At 35.4% G+C, this 17385-nt stretch overlaps 1 protein-coding gene across 2 annotated transcripts in view; it reads left to right on the top strand.

Annotated features, from left to right (window-relative positions):
• LOC111046474 (ubiquitin conjugation factor E4 A) overlaps positions 1-16520 on the top strand; it is a 47208-nt gene extending 30688 nt beyond the window's left edge. The window contains exons 9-15 of one of the 2 annotated variants that reach the window (XM_039436516.1): positions 1140-1285; positions 3427-3576; positions 5032-5115; positions 5778-5937; positions 7145-7307; positions 9144-9348; positions 11843-16520. In XM_039436516.1, coding sequence (XP_039292450.1) covers positions 1140-1285; positions 3427-3576; positions 5032-5115; positions 5778-5937; positions 7145-7307; positions 9144-9348; positions 11843-12272 — 1338 coding nt within the window. In that variant the 3' untranslated portion in view covers positions 12273-16520. The remainder of the gene's footprint in view (positions 1-1139; positions 1286-3426; positions 3577-5031; positions 5116-5777; positions 5938-7144; positions 7308-9143; positions 9349-11842) is intronic. The other variant, XM_039436517.1, reaches the window with a different exon arrangement.
• The last annotated feature ends 865 nt before the right edge of the window (positions 16521-17385 follow it).

Here is a 17385-nt window from a genome sequence, read left to right as displayed (position 1 = left end):
ATAAGTTTTTCGAATATTTTTGATAGGGTAGGTAGTAGAGAAATGGGACGGTAGTTAGTTTTTGACAATCTGTCCCCTTTTTTAAAAATCGGTATAACAGTTGCGATTTTCAAGACATTTGGAAATTTCCCTTCAACTATTGATAGATTGAATAAGTATGTAATAACCTGGGAAAGATATGAGATATTCTGCTTCAAAATTCTAGCTGTTATTCTATCGCTACCCGAGCTCTTATTTATATCGAGTTTTTTTAACAATTTGTATAAGTTCTTCACTACTGATCGGATCCAGAAAAATTGACCTGTCATTTAGTTCCGTTTTGAATTCATTTGAGTATCGCTGTATTATATGATCTGTTTTTGGTGGACACGTCTGGGAGAGTCTTTTAGGAAGTTCAATAAAATATTTATTGAATATATCTGCAAGGCTCTTGCTATCACTAATCACTGAGCCACTTTCGTTAAGTTGAATCCCATGGCTTCTTTTATTTTCACCAGGCAAGATTGAATGTAATACTTCCCATTTTTTCCTTGGATTTTTATCGTGTAAATTCAGGTTGTCTGAATAGTATTTACATTTTGCATCCTTTATCCACTGCTTTACATTATTTCTCATCATTATTTCTCATTATCAGGCATTCTTTTATGTAACTTGTACAATTTATCACGTACTGCTATACTGTTTGTCAACCCAGGGGTCATCCACGGTTTTATCATTTTCAGATTATTTCTATATTTCACTTGCTTCACATATCTGGTACTGTTTGTATCATTAGGATGTAGGCCTAATGATGTAAATTATTTCTTTATTATTTGATTATATTTTTTGTAATTTCAGTTTTTATTCTACTTAGAATCTGGATTTTCACACGACAGTGAACAGTGAAAATATAATTCCCATAAGCTCTAATGAGATTAATCATACTCGATTGGCCGGGCTGAAAATGAATAGTCCAATTAGCATGCATGTGAATTATAATTTCACTATTCACTGTCGCTGTTGTATGCGAATCCACCTTTAGCGTGTAGACCCAATGATGTAAACTATTTCTATATTATTTTATCATGTTTGTTGATATTTCTGTGTTATTTGCCAAATATTGCTGCATTATTTTATTTGATAATTTTTGTATTTTACAGATAGTGCAATGCCTGCTGGATGTATTTGTTGGGATAGAAATGACGGGAGAGAGTGTATCTTTCGAACAGAAATTCAACTATAGGCAGCCAATGTATGCTGTCATGCACTACCTATGGGGAATATCCAAGCATAGGGCCTATTTCAGGTAGGATTTTCCTCAATCCATTCATAAAATTATCACATAATAAGAGTCATTTAGGGCCGGTTTCCGAGCTCGGGATTTAGCTGAGTTCTAGACTTTGAACAGCTGGAGTCAGAAAATTGGCTTTCCTAAACGGGGCGCAGTCGCAGTCCACGTTGAAATTTCATTTCGAAAAACTAGAAAATTGAACACAACATAAAATAAAGAGAAAATAGTGTGAAGTTTCAGCTATTTTGAATTATTTAGTAATGTTTCATTTCGTCAAGGATAAACGTTTCCAATTATAGAAATGAGAAAATAAAGATTAAATCATAGAAACTGCGACTACGCCCCGTTTTGGGGAACCAATTTTCTGACTCCAGCTGTTTAAAGTCTAGAACTTGGCTGAATCCCAAGCTCGGAAACCGGCTCTTAATCTTGTTGAGCCCATGGTAATCAATAGAGGTTCAACTTTTTTAATAGCCTGTCTCTGAATATTGCATTTGTTTGCTACGTTCAATAGATAAATAGATTAATTATAATCTTTGTTTAAACCATCAGTTGACTCAATTGAAACACATAATAATACATGTGACCATAACTTGTTTAAATCCTGGATTAGTTAAACTTTGTTTAAACTGCTATTGCACATAAGGGCCTTAGTTGTAAGTTGTAGAACGAGTTCCAACAATTTTTACTATTTCAAAGTTTTGTAATATACCAATGTAATATTATCTATACTATAATAAAGGAAAGAACTGGCTTATACACGTACGGGATAGGAAATTCTCGTAAGACGTATCATCACTTCTGAACTACTGGACTGATTGACTTGAAATTTTGCATATAGATTAATTCACCGAGGATGTTTATAGGCCTATTTTAAATTCTTCAAAATTCCATTACATCAAGTTTTCTGTTTGTGAAGTTATTAATTAGTCGGGTTACCTACTAGTTGTAAAATGTATGTAAACTAATCATCATAGATAAAAGCTCGGTTGCAATAAAGCTAATTAAATTTCAATCCTTGTTAAATGCCTTAGAACAAATCAGAGAAGTTTTTCTTTATTTTCAAAAAGTCTTCTCTGATCAGTTCTGGTGGTAGTCAATCACAATTAAAATTTAACAGGTGTTTGTGCAACCGGATCATAGTGTATGATTGTTAAATTGGTTTATAGTTAGTGTTATATATATATCCTCAGCAAGTAGTATCTATTACTCCTAATTCACAAATTAGTTCCGATAAATCTCTAACATTATTCTACAGAGTGTCTTGTAAGTCACTCCCTATTTTTAAACAGCTATAATTTCTTTATTTATGAACCAATTTTGTTAGAACTACATTTGTTAGATAGAGCACATCTTGAGGTTTGGTTTAACACAAATTTTCATTTGTTTCAGTTTAGAAATGTCCCCTCTCTTGACTGTGGAAGAACGAGCCAAAATAGCAGTTAGTTATGAGGTCTGGGGATCTGTGGTGCGAGTACAAAGGTGGTGGAGGGCTGAACGAGGGATCCATGCAACACTGGATGCAAAAACGATCAGGAAGACCGTCAACGTCAAGGACAGCAGAGAATATTGACAGAGTTCGTGAAATGTTCATGAGGAACCCTAAGAAATCTCTGCATCAAGGATCTCGTGGCTTCCATGATTTAAAATTGAGATCTTTTTCAAGAATCTTTGCAAGAGAGTAACGTGAAAGACCACTTTCACGAGATCCTTGATGCAGTAATTTCTTAGGGCTCCTCATGAACAGTTTTTGCATCCAGTGTTGCATGGATCCCTCGTTCAGCCCTCCACCACCTTTGTATTCGCACCAAAGATCCCCAGACCTCATAACGAGCTGCTATTACGGCTTGTTCTTCCACAGTCAAGAAAGGGGGCATTTCTAAACTGAAACAAATTAAAATAGGTGTTGAACACAATCTCAAGGAGTGCTCTATCTAACAAATTTAGTTCTAACCAAATTGGTTCATAAATAAAGAAATTATAGCTGTATAAAATAGGAAGTGACTTATCAGACACTTTGTATAATAATAACCAGGTACTTAAAATACACTTTTCATCTTTTTGAACTTGTTCCCTTATGCTTATAATTGTAAATATTGTTAATTGGAATAAATGGAATTTGAATTTGTATAAATCTAAGTCAAAATAATTTTCAGGAATCTGGCAAAAGAAGCAGAAGAGAATATGGACGCCGTGCAGCCTCCTTTGTTTTTGAGATTTCTCAATTTACTGATGAATGACGCCATCTTCCTATTGGACGAGGCTCTCAGCAATATGGCGCAACTCAGACTTCTGTCAACTGCTAGGTCAGCAAATTCAATATTTTCTATGATAAAGTACTAACTAAAAACTGGTCAATTCCTGTGTGATGTTTGGTATAGTGAGGTCCACGTTATAATGGCAGTGTTTAATTAGCAATGGTATTGCTATCCTTGTCTATCATTCAACAAAGCGGATAGCGCTATCTCTTCCTCGCTTTGCTCTGTTGCCAGATCGTCTTTTAACAATTCCATCTTAATTATGAAAGTCCATTATGAAATTATTGAAAAATATAATTTCTTGCTTAATAAATTATAATTGATTATTTTAAACAAGAATGAACAGTTAATATTGCACCAATAAACCTGTATCAGCTACCGTCTTTAGAAGGCATTGACAAGACAGAGGATCGGCAACGTTGTTCTGCTATCTTTCTCCACTGCCATAACGTGTACCTCACTATAGTTATATCATCTATCTATGGTATAATAAAGGAAAAAACCGTCTTATACAAGTACGGGATATAAAATTCAAGAATGACCCGTCATCACGTCAGAACTACTGGACTGATTGACTTGAAATTTTTCATATAGATTCTTAATTTACCGAGGATGGTTATGGGCCTATTTCCAGTCTTCAAGATTTTAGTACGTCAAGTTTTAAATTCGTCATGCTCCCAGTTTGTTATACTTTGCTTGAGAGTGGTCATAGCTAAAATATGTATTCAACGGTTTTATCCTCAATCTTCTAATCTCCTTATATCTATAGTTCATCCTTCCCTATTTTCTATACTATATATAGAGGAAGGAATTGGCTTATACATGTACGGGATAGGAAATACACGAATGACGTCTTCATCACGTCTAAACTATGAACTGATCAACTCGCAATTTTACATAAATATTCTGTATTTATCAAGGATGATTCAAGACCTACTTTTATTTCTGTTAATCGAATAATATTGTAATTATAATAATTAAAACTAATTAATTTAATTTTTGATGCAGAGTTTACGTTGAATGAAAGCCCAATCAAATCGTTCTTCTCTTGTAAATATTATTACAGTTGTTTATAAGACTACTTTCAATATCAGAAAGACAAAAGAATATTCAATTTATTTGTGCTTTTGAAAGACCCTTGCGGAGCACGGGTTACCTGCTAGTTGGAAAATACTTATTTTTCATTTTTTCTGATGAATTAGTTTTACAAACTCTCAGGCCCGGTTGTACAAAAGCCGGTTAAATTTTAATTGTGATTAATTCCAAGAGAACCTATTAGAGAAGCCGTCTTTTAAAATACGCCTTCTCTGATTGGTTCACGTGGAATTAATCACGGTTAAAATCTAACTTGCTTTTGTGCAAACGGCACTCAATGGAATAACATTTTCAATAGTATAAGTTATATTTTTTAATTTGGATTGATCATTTGTAAAATTGTGTCAATTTGTGTCAATAATGAAGTTTCAAATGTTCTATTAATTTTTGTTTGCTTGAATTGAACAGAGAGAATGGAGAATGGGACAATTTGCCAGACAATGAGAGAGAACGCAACGAAATGTCCCTGCAACATATCGGAGCTGCAGCCAGGTTGGTAACACTGCTTTCAACTAAACTATTATTGAAGGAAATTACTGAGATATTGCATTCATTCAAATGCTAATGATTAATAATTATTATTAAACGAAAATCCAAATTGAATACTGTAAATCACCCCGAAGACTTCTGCTATTGCAAATATTGACAACAGAGTAAACAGCTATAGTGAGGTCCACGTTATAATGGCAGTGTTTGATTAGCAATGGTATTGCTATCCTTGTCTATCAAACAAAGCGGATAGCGCTATCTCTTTCTCGCTTTGCTCTGTTTCCAGATCGTCTTTTAACAATGTAGAATTAATAATTAACAAAATATTTCATCTTAACTTTGAAAATTCATTATGAAATTATTGAAAAATATTATTTTCTTGCTCAATAAAATATAATTGATTATTTTAAATGATAATGCACACTTAATATTACATCAACAAACCTGTATCAGCTACCGTCTATAGAAGGCATTGACAAGACAGAGGATCGGCAACGTTGTTCTCCTATCTTCCTCCACTGCGATTATATCGTGGACCTTACTATAAACTATTATTTAAACTGATGCTGTTTTTCATGACGAAACAAATTGCTATAACGAATAATAATCAGCATGACGAATAAATTGCTGTATTTTAAAGTAATTTATATATTTTGTTTTGGCAGAATTGATAACATTCTCGGCGGCGAAACGATTCGAGTGCTGGAATACATGAGCTCGGAAATCAAGAGCATCTTCTGCCATCCAACAATGTCTGACCGAGTGGCGGCCATGTTGAATTATTTCCTCTTCCATTTGGTTGGACCTAAGATGAAGAATTTCAAGGTAACATCGATACCACATGAATAAAGGAAGGAATATTTGCTTTATACATGTATGGTATATAAAATACATGTTGACGCATGAACACGTCTGAACTTCTGAACTGATCAACTTGAAATATGCATAATTGTTCTTAATTAACCAAGGAGTTTATAGGTATTTTTCAATTCTTTCATTACGTCAAGTTTTCAGTTTGTCAAGTTTTGAAATAGACCCTTGCGGAGCACGGGTTACCTGCTAGTCGATAATAAAGAATAGGCTACCGTATTAAAATCGGGCCAGAAGCCAGATCTCTTCTCTAACTGAATTACTTTATTAAACTTACTAACAGAATAATTTTGATTCTATTTCTTATGATATTTTGTGGTCTGTGGCCAGAACTGTTATTATAATTATCTATATTACTATGAACTGTGATCTACACACGAGTGATCCGTGGTCTAGTGGATAAGAGTGCTTGCGTAGCAGCATAGAGATCCCGGGTTCAAACCCTCTCACAACCAAAAGTTTTTTAACCAGATCACTCCCGTGTTATCGGATGGGCACGTTAAACTGTCGGTCCCGGCTGAAGTATGACAGTCGTAAGGCCCATTGACGGCTTAAATGATATATTCAGGCGGTGGGACCTTCCCGCAAGGGACTCCCCACCAACAAAAGCCATACGAATTTACTTTTTACTATGTACTCGCTGAGTTTTGGCTTTATTTCTACTATTGTTTGAGTTTTTATTTTAATTTTGATTTCTTATGATTTTTTGTAACTTTGCTTCAGGTAATGAGCAAAACAAGGACTGCAATTCTATAGTAAGGTCCACGTTATAATGGCAGTTTTTGTTTAGCAATGGTATTGCTACTCATGTCTATCAATCAACAAGGCGGATAGCACTATCTCTTTCTCGCTTTGCTCTGTTGCCAGATCGTCTCTCAACAATGTAGAATTAATAATAATTAACAAAATATTTCATCTTAATTATGAAATTATTGAAAAACATACTTTCTTGCTTAATAAAATATAATTGATTATTTTAAAAGAGAATGAACAGTTGAAGTTGCATCAATAAACCTGTATCAGCTACCGTCTATAGAAGGCATTGACAAGAGAGAGGATCGCTAACGTTGTTTTCCTATCTTTCTCCACTGCCATTATAACGTGGACCTCACCATAGTCCTATTTTTTCTCGAGTTTTGATTTGAATTGTGATTTGTTGTAGGTAATGAACAACAAGGACTACAAATTTGAGCCGGCTTCTCTGGTGTTGAACATCTGCCGCATCTACACACATCTCGGCCAGAGTGACGAATTCTGTAAAGCTGTGTCCAGGGATGGACGCTCCTACAACCCTAAACTGTTTCATTTAGCTCGCAATGTGCTCGGTCAGTATTTATAATAATTAATATTATTAGGGCCTAGCCACATGAAGTGTTTTTGCATTGGCGGCTGAGGAGTCAGCAGGGCAGGAAGCTCTACGATTGGTTGGTTATCATCTGATTCGCGAACGCACAGTCAATCGGAGGGCTTCCTGGCCTGCCGACCAGTGCAAAAACGCCTGAAAAACACTTCATGTGGCTTGGCCCTTACTTATAATAGTATATATATAAAAGAGCAAGTTTTTTTTTTCAAAACTATTTCTCTAATATGTGTATATTTCTAATTTTAGTGATAAAAATGTGAAATATCTCTTTATGCTTGGTTTTGAAGCATCTAAATTTGAAAATCTACTTGTGGAAATAATTAAATACTGAACATTTTGTGATGTACAACTACAAGACTTGAAATATTTCAGACTATGTTTTTTTTAGTTTTTATTCATACAATATTAGTACATCATCAAAATGATAGGGAGAGGAAAAATAAGGTAACCTTGCGCTATTCCTCTCCCAAATTTAGATAAGGTTACACATAGTCCGAAATAGATTAAGTCTTGTAGTTGTTCACTTCACGTGTGTTAGCATATCTAAATTTGGAAGAGGAATAGCACAAGGTAACCTTATTCTCCTCTGCCTATCATTTCGATGATTTACTTATTGTATGAATGAATAAAGAATAATCGGTGCTCTACTGTATTGATTTACCTATTGTTGTATTGACTCCTCTTAACACGGACTAGTTCCATATTAGAAGAATAAATTCCACTTAGAATAAATGTTAAATTGAAAAAAATCGAAATTTGAAATGAATTAAGTATAATGGAGTCAATAAATGGAACATCACACACACTAACAACTACATAGTGCCGGCTGCACAACAGCCGGTTAAATTTTAACCGTGATTAATCCCACAAGAACCAATTAGAGAAGGCGTTTTTTTAGAAAAGACGGCTTCTCTGATTGGTTTTCGGGAAATTAATTACAGTTAAAATTTAACCGGCTGCTGTGCAACCGAGACTTAGGGTAACCGTCCACTGGAACCGTATTCAACCGATCCGTTCGGCCGTTGGATCGGACGAATCTGCCGGCCGTTAATTCGGCAGAATATGGTCGTCCATTGGAACCGTTTACATCAGTCTAGTTGCCAATTATTGAATTAACTACTTTCAAATCCATCAAAATTTTTCATAAACAATAATTATATTGAGATTTTAAAAATTGAATAAACAAATATCTACTAAATTAGTTATTCATTACAATAATCTTACCTTCAACAAATATCCACTAAATTAGATATTCATTATTAAGCAATCTTTGCTCACAGATTCCTTTGAACATCACGTGTTGCATATCCCACAATGGAACATGCTCTTGAACCAAACTTATCAACTTTTCATTGTCCATAGTTACAACTTTATAAATGATTTATTTATAATTTTTACAAAGTAGCACTCATTGGGAGAGAAAAACTAAAGATACTCCTTGTACTATTTATATTTTATAAAACAGAACAACTTCAAAAAACAAACAAGACATTTTAGGTTAGGAACAATTTGTTGTCTCAGCTCGACTAGTTAGTTCGGCCGGATGGAGCCAGAAAATCCCATTCAATTCGGATCGAAAAATTGATCGGCCGGAGCCGACCGTGCACGGCCGTATGAACCTGTTGCAATGGACGAGCATCTATTCCTTTCTTTGTTGGGGGATCGTTCGGTCGCGTTCGGTAGTTTTCGGTCGATGCTAGTTCGGACAGAAACGGTTCTAGTGGACGGCCCACCTTAATATTAATTTATCCCTGTAATTTGTGGTGGTGTTTGTGACGAATGTTCATGTGTTTTGCAGCCCGCATCGGAGGCGCATTCCTGTTGGACGACATCCGCGCGATCGAGGAACGAGTGCGCGTGTTGGCCGCCGAACAGGAAGCCGAGGAAGAATGTTTGTCCGACGTTCCTGACGAGTTCCTCGACCCCATAATGTCCACACTGATGGTGGACCCGGTCACCCTGCCCTCCTCCAAGATCAACATTGACCGTTCCACTATATCCAGGTAACCACAACAGCCATACTATAGTGAGGTCCACGTTATAATGGCAGTGCTTGATTAGCAGTGGTATTGCTATCCTTGTCTATCATTCAACATAGCGGATAGCGCTATCTCTTTCTCGCTTTGCTCAGTTGCCAGATCGTCTTTTAACAATGTAGAATTTATAAACAAAATATTTCAATCTCAACTATGAAATTATTGAAAAATATATTTTCTCGCTTAATAAAATATAATTGATTATTTTAAACGAGAATGAACTGTTAATATTACATCAATAAACCTGTATCAGCTACCGTCTATAGAAGGCATTGACTAGACGGAGGATCGGCAACGTTGTTCTCCTATCTTTCTCCATTGCCATTATAACGTGGACCTTACTATAAACTATTATTGAAACTGATGTTGTTTTCCATGACGAAACAAATTGCTATAACGAATAATAATTATTATTAGCATGAAAATATAGTAAAAAATAGTACTAGTGAATATAGCAAAATAGTACTAGTAGTTCTGTGAACAGTAGACCTCGCACAGTTTTAAATAAAGCACAGCTTTCTCTAGTCCATCAAGAGAAAATTATGTTTTTCCTGTAGTGTCGGCGTGATATCGGTGTGAAAATGGCTAATGGCTGTTTGGTTTGGCGGGTCGCCGCCAACCTGTCTCCCCGACAACTAATCTCCTCGCTATTTCATCCGACAACTAATCTCCTCGCTATTCCATCCGACAACTAAGTTCCTCGCTATTTTATCTGTTGTAAACAACTATTATCATCAAAAGCTAAAGCGGTCGTCACACCAACGTCTGCTAGCGGTAGCGAGCTCGCTCCCGCGGAGGTAGTTTTTCTGGAAGCAGTTCACACCAAAAAACGTCCGCCAGCGGTAGTTTGGTTTTGTTCTTGTTTTGATGAGGCTGGTTCTCTAGAAGTGGGGGAAGGCCGGCAACCAGAGTGAGTCTCGGTATTCTGCGCATGCGCTACCGATGGCGAAGTTCTGGAGTTCGCTTTCCATGTTATTAGATTGGCCACGTCAGACCGAGCTCACTACCGCTAGCGGTACTCCCACTAGGAGACGTTTCAAAAGTTCGCCTGGCTCGCGAAGTCAAACTACCGCCGAGGTACTACCTCCGCGGTAGCGAGCTCAATGTGACCTGCCCTTAATTCCATACAAGACAGACTGGTAGCCTTTCTCTGTATTCTAAAAAAGTCTACTACTGTAAGCTCTGGAACCCCAAAGTATGGTGCCATATGACAAATGAGACTGGATATGGCCATAATAAAACACCTTTAAAACATCCAAACTAACATATGACATCAGTTTTCTAATTAAGAAGACACCCTTATTCAACTTGCTAGCAACAATGTCAATATGCTGGGACCAACTAAGGCGGCAAGTGTCAAGGGTAAAGCCCAGGAACTTTGCCTCTTTCTCCTCATTCATAGTGAGTCTTCTATTATAACTGATAATCAAGTCCTGAATTTGATCAGAGTTGACACATAATAACTTTGAATTATTATTATTTATTTTACAAAAGTGACTTTCTAGAAGTATTTTAAGCCTAGGTGACGATGATGGGATGAATGATTATTGCACCAGCTCTCAATCGAATCAGCCAAGTCCTGGGATGCTTGACTCAAGGAAACTACTGTGGGCAAGCTCACATAAAAGCTCACAAGCTCACATAAGCTCATATGATGCTCACTCAAACTGCTCACTGCCGGCGCACAAGCTGCTTTGCCGGTAGTGCCATATTGTAATTCATAATGTTTATTCTATTAATTGACCGAGCGAAGTGAGGTCTAAGATTCAAGTCGACGGTTTGGAATGTTTAAATGTTTGAATGTTTATATGCTTATATGTTTATATGTTGCGCATTTACGGCGAAACGCGGTAATACATTTTCATGAAATTTGACAGGTATGTTCCTTTTTTAATTGCGCGTCGACGTATATACAAGGTTTTTAGAAATTTTGCATTTCAAGGATAATATAAAAGGAAAAAGGAGCTTCCTTCATACGCCAATATTAGAGTAAAAATCAGACTATAGAATCATTCATCATGAATCAGCTGTTTAGTGGACTATAATACTACCCGTTCAAAAACATCGAACATCTTGAAAATTTATCTTTCAATCAACGTTAGTAGACAGTTGACTATAATACTACCCGTTAAAAACATCGAACATCTTGAAAATGTATCTTTCCATCAACGTTGTAGACAGTTGCAGCCAGACCTGATAACAGCGCTCACACTCACATTCCGGGACGACACTTCACGGTACGATAGGACAGAAAGCTCTATGTTTATTTAGGATTTTTTGTAGACATTTTAAATTGATAAATTATTTATTAATTTTTGAGAAAACATAACAACAGGTCAATATAACTTACTGAGCGCGAGGTCTACTGTTCACAGAACTACTAGTTTATAATTACTTTTATGGCAAATAAATGAGTTTGAATTTGAATAGACTTATTTCTTCAATGAATCTAATGTTCCAGACACATTTTGAGCGACCAATCAGACCCGTTCAACCGATCTCTGCTCACCATGAACATGGTTATTCCGAATCCGGAACTGAAGGAACGCATCCAGAAGTGGAAAGCGGAACGCATGAGTATCATCATGCAGCGTAAGAGTGACGAAGCAGCGGCGGCAGCTGCAGCTGCATCAGCTGATTCTGAATCAGCTGATGCCTCCATGGAAGCTGATGACGAGTCCGATGATCTCATAGCGCGTAGCTTTGAGGCGGCGATTCGAGGAGGTCGACCCAACACTAGCAGTTCAGACGAGGAGCTTCGTCAAGTGTTCGATCAAGTGCCCCCCAACACGAGTAGCTCGGACGAGGAACTTCGTCAAGTTCGCGAAGCTCTGGGTCAAGTTGGAGATATAGCGCCGCCCAATACTAGTAGTTCGAGTGCAGACGAATAATTAATTTTTTGAAAAAAAATCAGGAATTTAGACTCTGGAGGACTTGTCAAGTTCACGAAGTTTTGGGTTAAGTTGGAGATATAGCACCGTCTAGTAGTTCAAGTACTGACGAACAAGTTTTGAAAAAAGTTGAAGGATTTAGACTCTAGAAGACTTGTCAAGTTCGCCAAGTTTTAGGTTAAGTTGGAGATGTAGCACTGTATAGAAGTTCAAGTATTGACGAATAAGTTTTGGAAAAAGTTGAAGAAATTGGACTCTAGAAGACTTGTCAAGATCACGAAGTTCTTGATTAAGTTGGTGATGTAGCACCATCTAGTAGTTGACGAATAATTAATATTTTGCAATAATAAAGGAACTTGGACTCTAGAAGGATGTGAATTTCTTGTGAGTTAGGACTGGAGTCTTTATCGAAATAGGTTGGAAAAATTTAGGAATTTGGACTCTAGATGTATTATTATTCGTTAATATTCGAGACTTGTGGCCAAGCATTGATTTCGTTTTGACGGCAAAAATTTAGGAACTTATGGGCCTTGTTCTGAGTATTTATTGAAATAGTTTGTTGAAATGGTTTGGAAAAATCTAGGAACTTGGATTCTAGATGGAGTGAATTTGTTGTGAGTCAAGACTGGAGTCTTTATGGTGAATCATTGGTTTAGTTTTGGGGGCAAAAATTGAGGAGAGGAACTTGGACTCTGGACGGAGTGAATTTGTTCTGAGCCAGGACTGGAGTCTACATTTAAATAGTTTGTTGAAATTGGATGGAAATTTATGAACTTGGACTCCAAGTGCCGGTTGTACAAAAGCCGGTTAAATTTTAATCGTGATTAACTCTACGAGAGCCAATCAGAGAAGCCGTCTTATAAAAAAGGCCTTCTCTGATTGTTTCTCGTGAGATTAATCGGGGTTGAAATTTAACAGGATTTTGTGCAACTGGGTAGTGAATTTGTTGTGAATTATGACTGGAGTCTTTATCGAAATAGTTTGCTGGAATGGGTTGGAAAAATTCAGGAATTTTGACTCTAGATGGAGTTGGTTTGTTGCGAGTCAAGACTGGAGTCCTCGATGCGAAACATTTATTCAGTTTTGGGGTAGTGAAGTTTGTTGAAATGGGTTGTTGTCCCTGGATTTGAGATGTGGTGGGGATACGGTTGTGTTCCAAGACCAGAGTCGTTGTGATTCAAGAGCGTGGTCGTTGGGGTTCACGACTAGAGTCGTTGTGATTCAAGACTAGAGTCGTTGTGATTCAAGGCTAGAGTCATTGTGATTCAAGAGCGTGGTCGTTGTGGTCCACGACTAGAGTCGTTGTGATTCAAGACTAGAGTCGTTGTGATTCAAGACTAGAGTCATTGTGATTCAAGAGCGTGGTCGTTGTGGTTCACGACTAGAGTCGTTGTGATTCAAGACTAGAGTCGTTGTGATTCAAGAGCGTGGTCGTTGTGGTTCAAGACTAGAGTCGTTGTGATTCAAGACTAGAGTCGTTGTGATTCAAAACCAGAGTCGTTGTTGAGAGGAGAAATTGATATAATAAAGACCAGATTCGTGATTCAAGCATTCTTGATGACATTTGTAATAAAATCTGCCAATTTGAATGAATTTCAATTAAGTGACCAAGAATATTCAGTTTTTGAAAATAATTTCTAGAACTGGTGCCCAAGTCTTAAAATTGCATGTTATTTTTTTGAATTGTTAATGAAATAGAATGAATATTGAAATCACATTCATATTTTTGCGAATTTTATGTCTTTAATGTGATTTACCCGATTATTCCAAGTTATTAGTTAGTTCCTCTATAATTGACGATTGAAATTGATGTGTTTTTCAGATGTGAATGTATGAAAATTGCTATTGTATTTTATTGATCAGTTTTGTAAGAAGTTTTAATAATATTGTAAGCTCTAAAGATTGAATGGAAATGTTGAAGAACCTTTTGAAAATTGTAATGAATTGTCTTGTAGCTTGATGTAAGTGCAGGTTAATATATGTGTTGTAAGATTTAAAATTTATGTATGATTTATGAAAATGATGTTACTATTTTACAAATCAATTATTATCAAATACTCAATAAGTTGATTGAGTAAATTTCATATTCTTGAATTATCAATGTTTTTAATGTGAAGAAAATTATTAGGATAAAAGCATAATATATCAATAAACTCGTCATTTTTCTAGGGCTACTCTTGAATATAAATGAAAATCGAAATTTAAGTACCCTTTTCAGAATTATTTACTCACAACATGTTTCGGCTATTGTCATCAAGTGCTTGAAAATAAATTCATATTTGAATTTTATTGTTCAAGCACTGGCATTATATAGCCGAAACATGTAAGTAAATAATTTTAAAAAGGGTAATTTGATTTCTATTTTCATTTATATCAATAAACTCTTTTGCTGGCCACCTAATATATCTGAGATGTATGTCTAATTACTTTTTCAGCGTTTATTTCAATGTAGCTACAGTATCATCATTGTAAATTTATAGTGAATGTTTACATGTTTTATGTGTATTTTAATGTCAACTACTGTATATTTATCAGAATATTTCGTTAGTTATTTTACTTTTAAACAATAATTTTATTCGGGAATGTTACATGTTTATCTATCATCATCTATTAGATACAATATTATCATTATTATTTTAAGGAACAATTTTAGTATTTACGGATTTTTTCTACTATTTCACTTCAAACAATTCCCCGTTAGTGAATAGATTGCTTTCTAGTTCCTTGATAATAGCCTACAATCGTTTAATGGACCAAAAGAGGTAAATTAGCGCCTTAAAGAATCATTCAATTAAAATCAGAAATCTTAATGATAACTATTAGTCAGTACAACCGAAATGTAATGGAAAAATAAATCATTTACAAAAAGTATAAAACAAATCGTACAATACATTGAAAAATGACTAGAGGGTACTGTAAAAAAATACTCATTAATTTCACATTCCCTGGATTAAAATAGTTGTGTACACTTTATTTATCTTCAACACTTTTAGAATAATTGTTTCATGTTTACTATACTTTACCGTATATGTATCTACTTTTCTCTAGAATTTGAAATACATAATCTACCCCTAAAAGACTTATGAAATAAGAGGTAGAGGGAGTGACTTACTTGCAACTGTCAGAATCGAAAGGTAAACTTTGAATAGGAAGAATATTAGGCTCAACTCACACTTACGAGACTCAGTTCGAGTAGAGACTTGACTCCAGTCGAGAGCATGTGTTTCCAAATGGTGACACTCAGACCAGTCGATTCCAGTCTCCGCGACGTCACTATTTGAAAACACATGCTCTCGACTAGAGTCGAGTCTCTTCTCGACCTGAGTCGCGTAAGTGTGAGTTGAGCCTAAATGTTACTTATAAGGAATATGACAGTTTTTAAGTAATTCTTGCTTTAGTTGTATTGTTTTGATTGAATATTTTTTATATGAAGTGTAATACTATTTCTGTGGTCTGGTGCTCCAGTGATGAATTGATAAAACTTCTCCTTTTCAAAACCTATCCAGTTCTCTCATTTGAAAACACGAAATTTAATCTATACTATAATAAAGTAAAGAACTGGCTCATGAACGTACAGAATAGGAAATTCACGTATGACGTCTGAACTACTGGACTGATTAACTTGAAATTTTGCATATAGAATCTTAATTAACCGAGGATGGTTATAGGCCTATCTTCAATTCTTCAATACAAGTTTTCATTTTGTCAAGTTATTAATTAGACCCTTGCGGAGCACGGGTTACCTGCTAGTTTAATTATAAAATACTTATCGGTGGAAAATTGTGATACTATAGTGACTGCTGATGAAAACTGTATAGCTTTTCTCATTCATAAGATAAAGTTTTCAATTTTACAAAATTTATTTCTTTAAAATATTGTCTCTACATTTCAATGTACCGTACTTCTATAAATTTGTTGTTTTCAAATTATCGTACACTAAGGCCCTGTTGCTAGGACACTTATCAAATCCGATGGACCATTAAACCTATAGATTTAATGGTTCATTAGATTTAATAAAACCTATAGATTTAATGGTTCATTAGATTCAATAAAACCTATTGATTGAATACAGATTTAATGGTTCATTAGATTCAATAATAGTGTCCTAAAAATCAGGCTTTAGTATTTTTATTGAGTGCTGGACTTGGTAATGTATTAGAAATATGTAAACTATGATGCTGTTTGTAATAATTATTGTACATTTCATTGTAAAAACTATATAATTACATCTGTTTTTCTGTTATCAAATGTGTGTATTATTTTCTGGGTTTTATCCTATTCCCAATAACTATTTAAAGTCATTTTCTTTCTGTTTTGATGATCCTGGATGAAATAATAGCATAATAAGGACGAGACCATATTAGGCGTATTCAGAGAAAGGCAGAGAATCGGCAACGCTGTTGTAAAATCTGACAAAGCATTTATTGTAACGGTTCCACTTGTTACTCGTTCCGCTACTACGTAGACATCATGTCGTCATTTTCCGTCTGTGCTGTCCGGTGACGTCACAGTCACGGTTCTACGGCACTGCTATTATCAAGTTGGTTTCCTATATTATTCGTTGTGTTATTTGTCGTTTCAATTTTAATATTTGTACTATTCGATTTTTTGGAATTTATTTTGTCTTTAGGCATCTTACTTTCTAGATATTTGCTACTTTTTCACCAAACGTTTGTAAACGTGTTATGTACGTGGCTGACATTTCCGCTTTCTTTTTGTTGCTAGAGCGTCGGTCTGTCTTCTTGTCTTTTTTCAATGGTTCCTAGTCGAGAGTGCACTTACGCTCTCGGTCTAAACTTTTCATCCAAATTCATCTAGTTTACAGAACGTTTTTAAAAGTAAATTATTCTTCCAAATTGATTCGTTTATTCTATTCTTCAATTGTGATTCAATTATTCATCGATTTCTTCACATATTTACGCTGATAGACTTTGTCAAGATTGCAACCTTGTGTAGGCATTTATCCATATTCATCTGATCTACGGAACGTTTTTAAAAGTGAATTATTCTTCCAAATTAATTCGTTTATTCTATTCTTCAATTGTGATTCAATTATTCATCGATTTCTTCACATATTTACGCTGATAAACTTTGTCAAGTTCACAACCTCGTG

This window comes from Nilaparvata lugens, chromosome 10 (genome assembly GCF_014356525.2).
Source record: "Nilaparvata lugens isolate BPH chromosome 10, ASM1435652v1, whole genome shotgun sequence".
Classification (NCBI taxonomy): Eukaryota; Metazoa; Arthropoda; class Insecta; order Hemiptera; family Delphacidae; genus Nilaparvata; species Nilaparvata lugens.
Note: the sequence above shows the minus strand (reverse complement) of the source record. Positions and strands in the feature narration are given on the sequence as shown.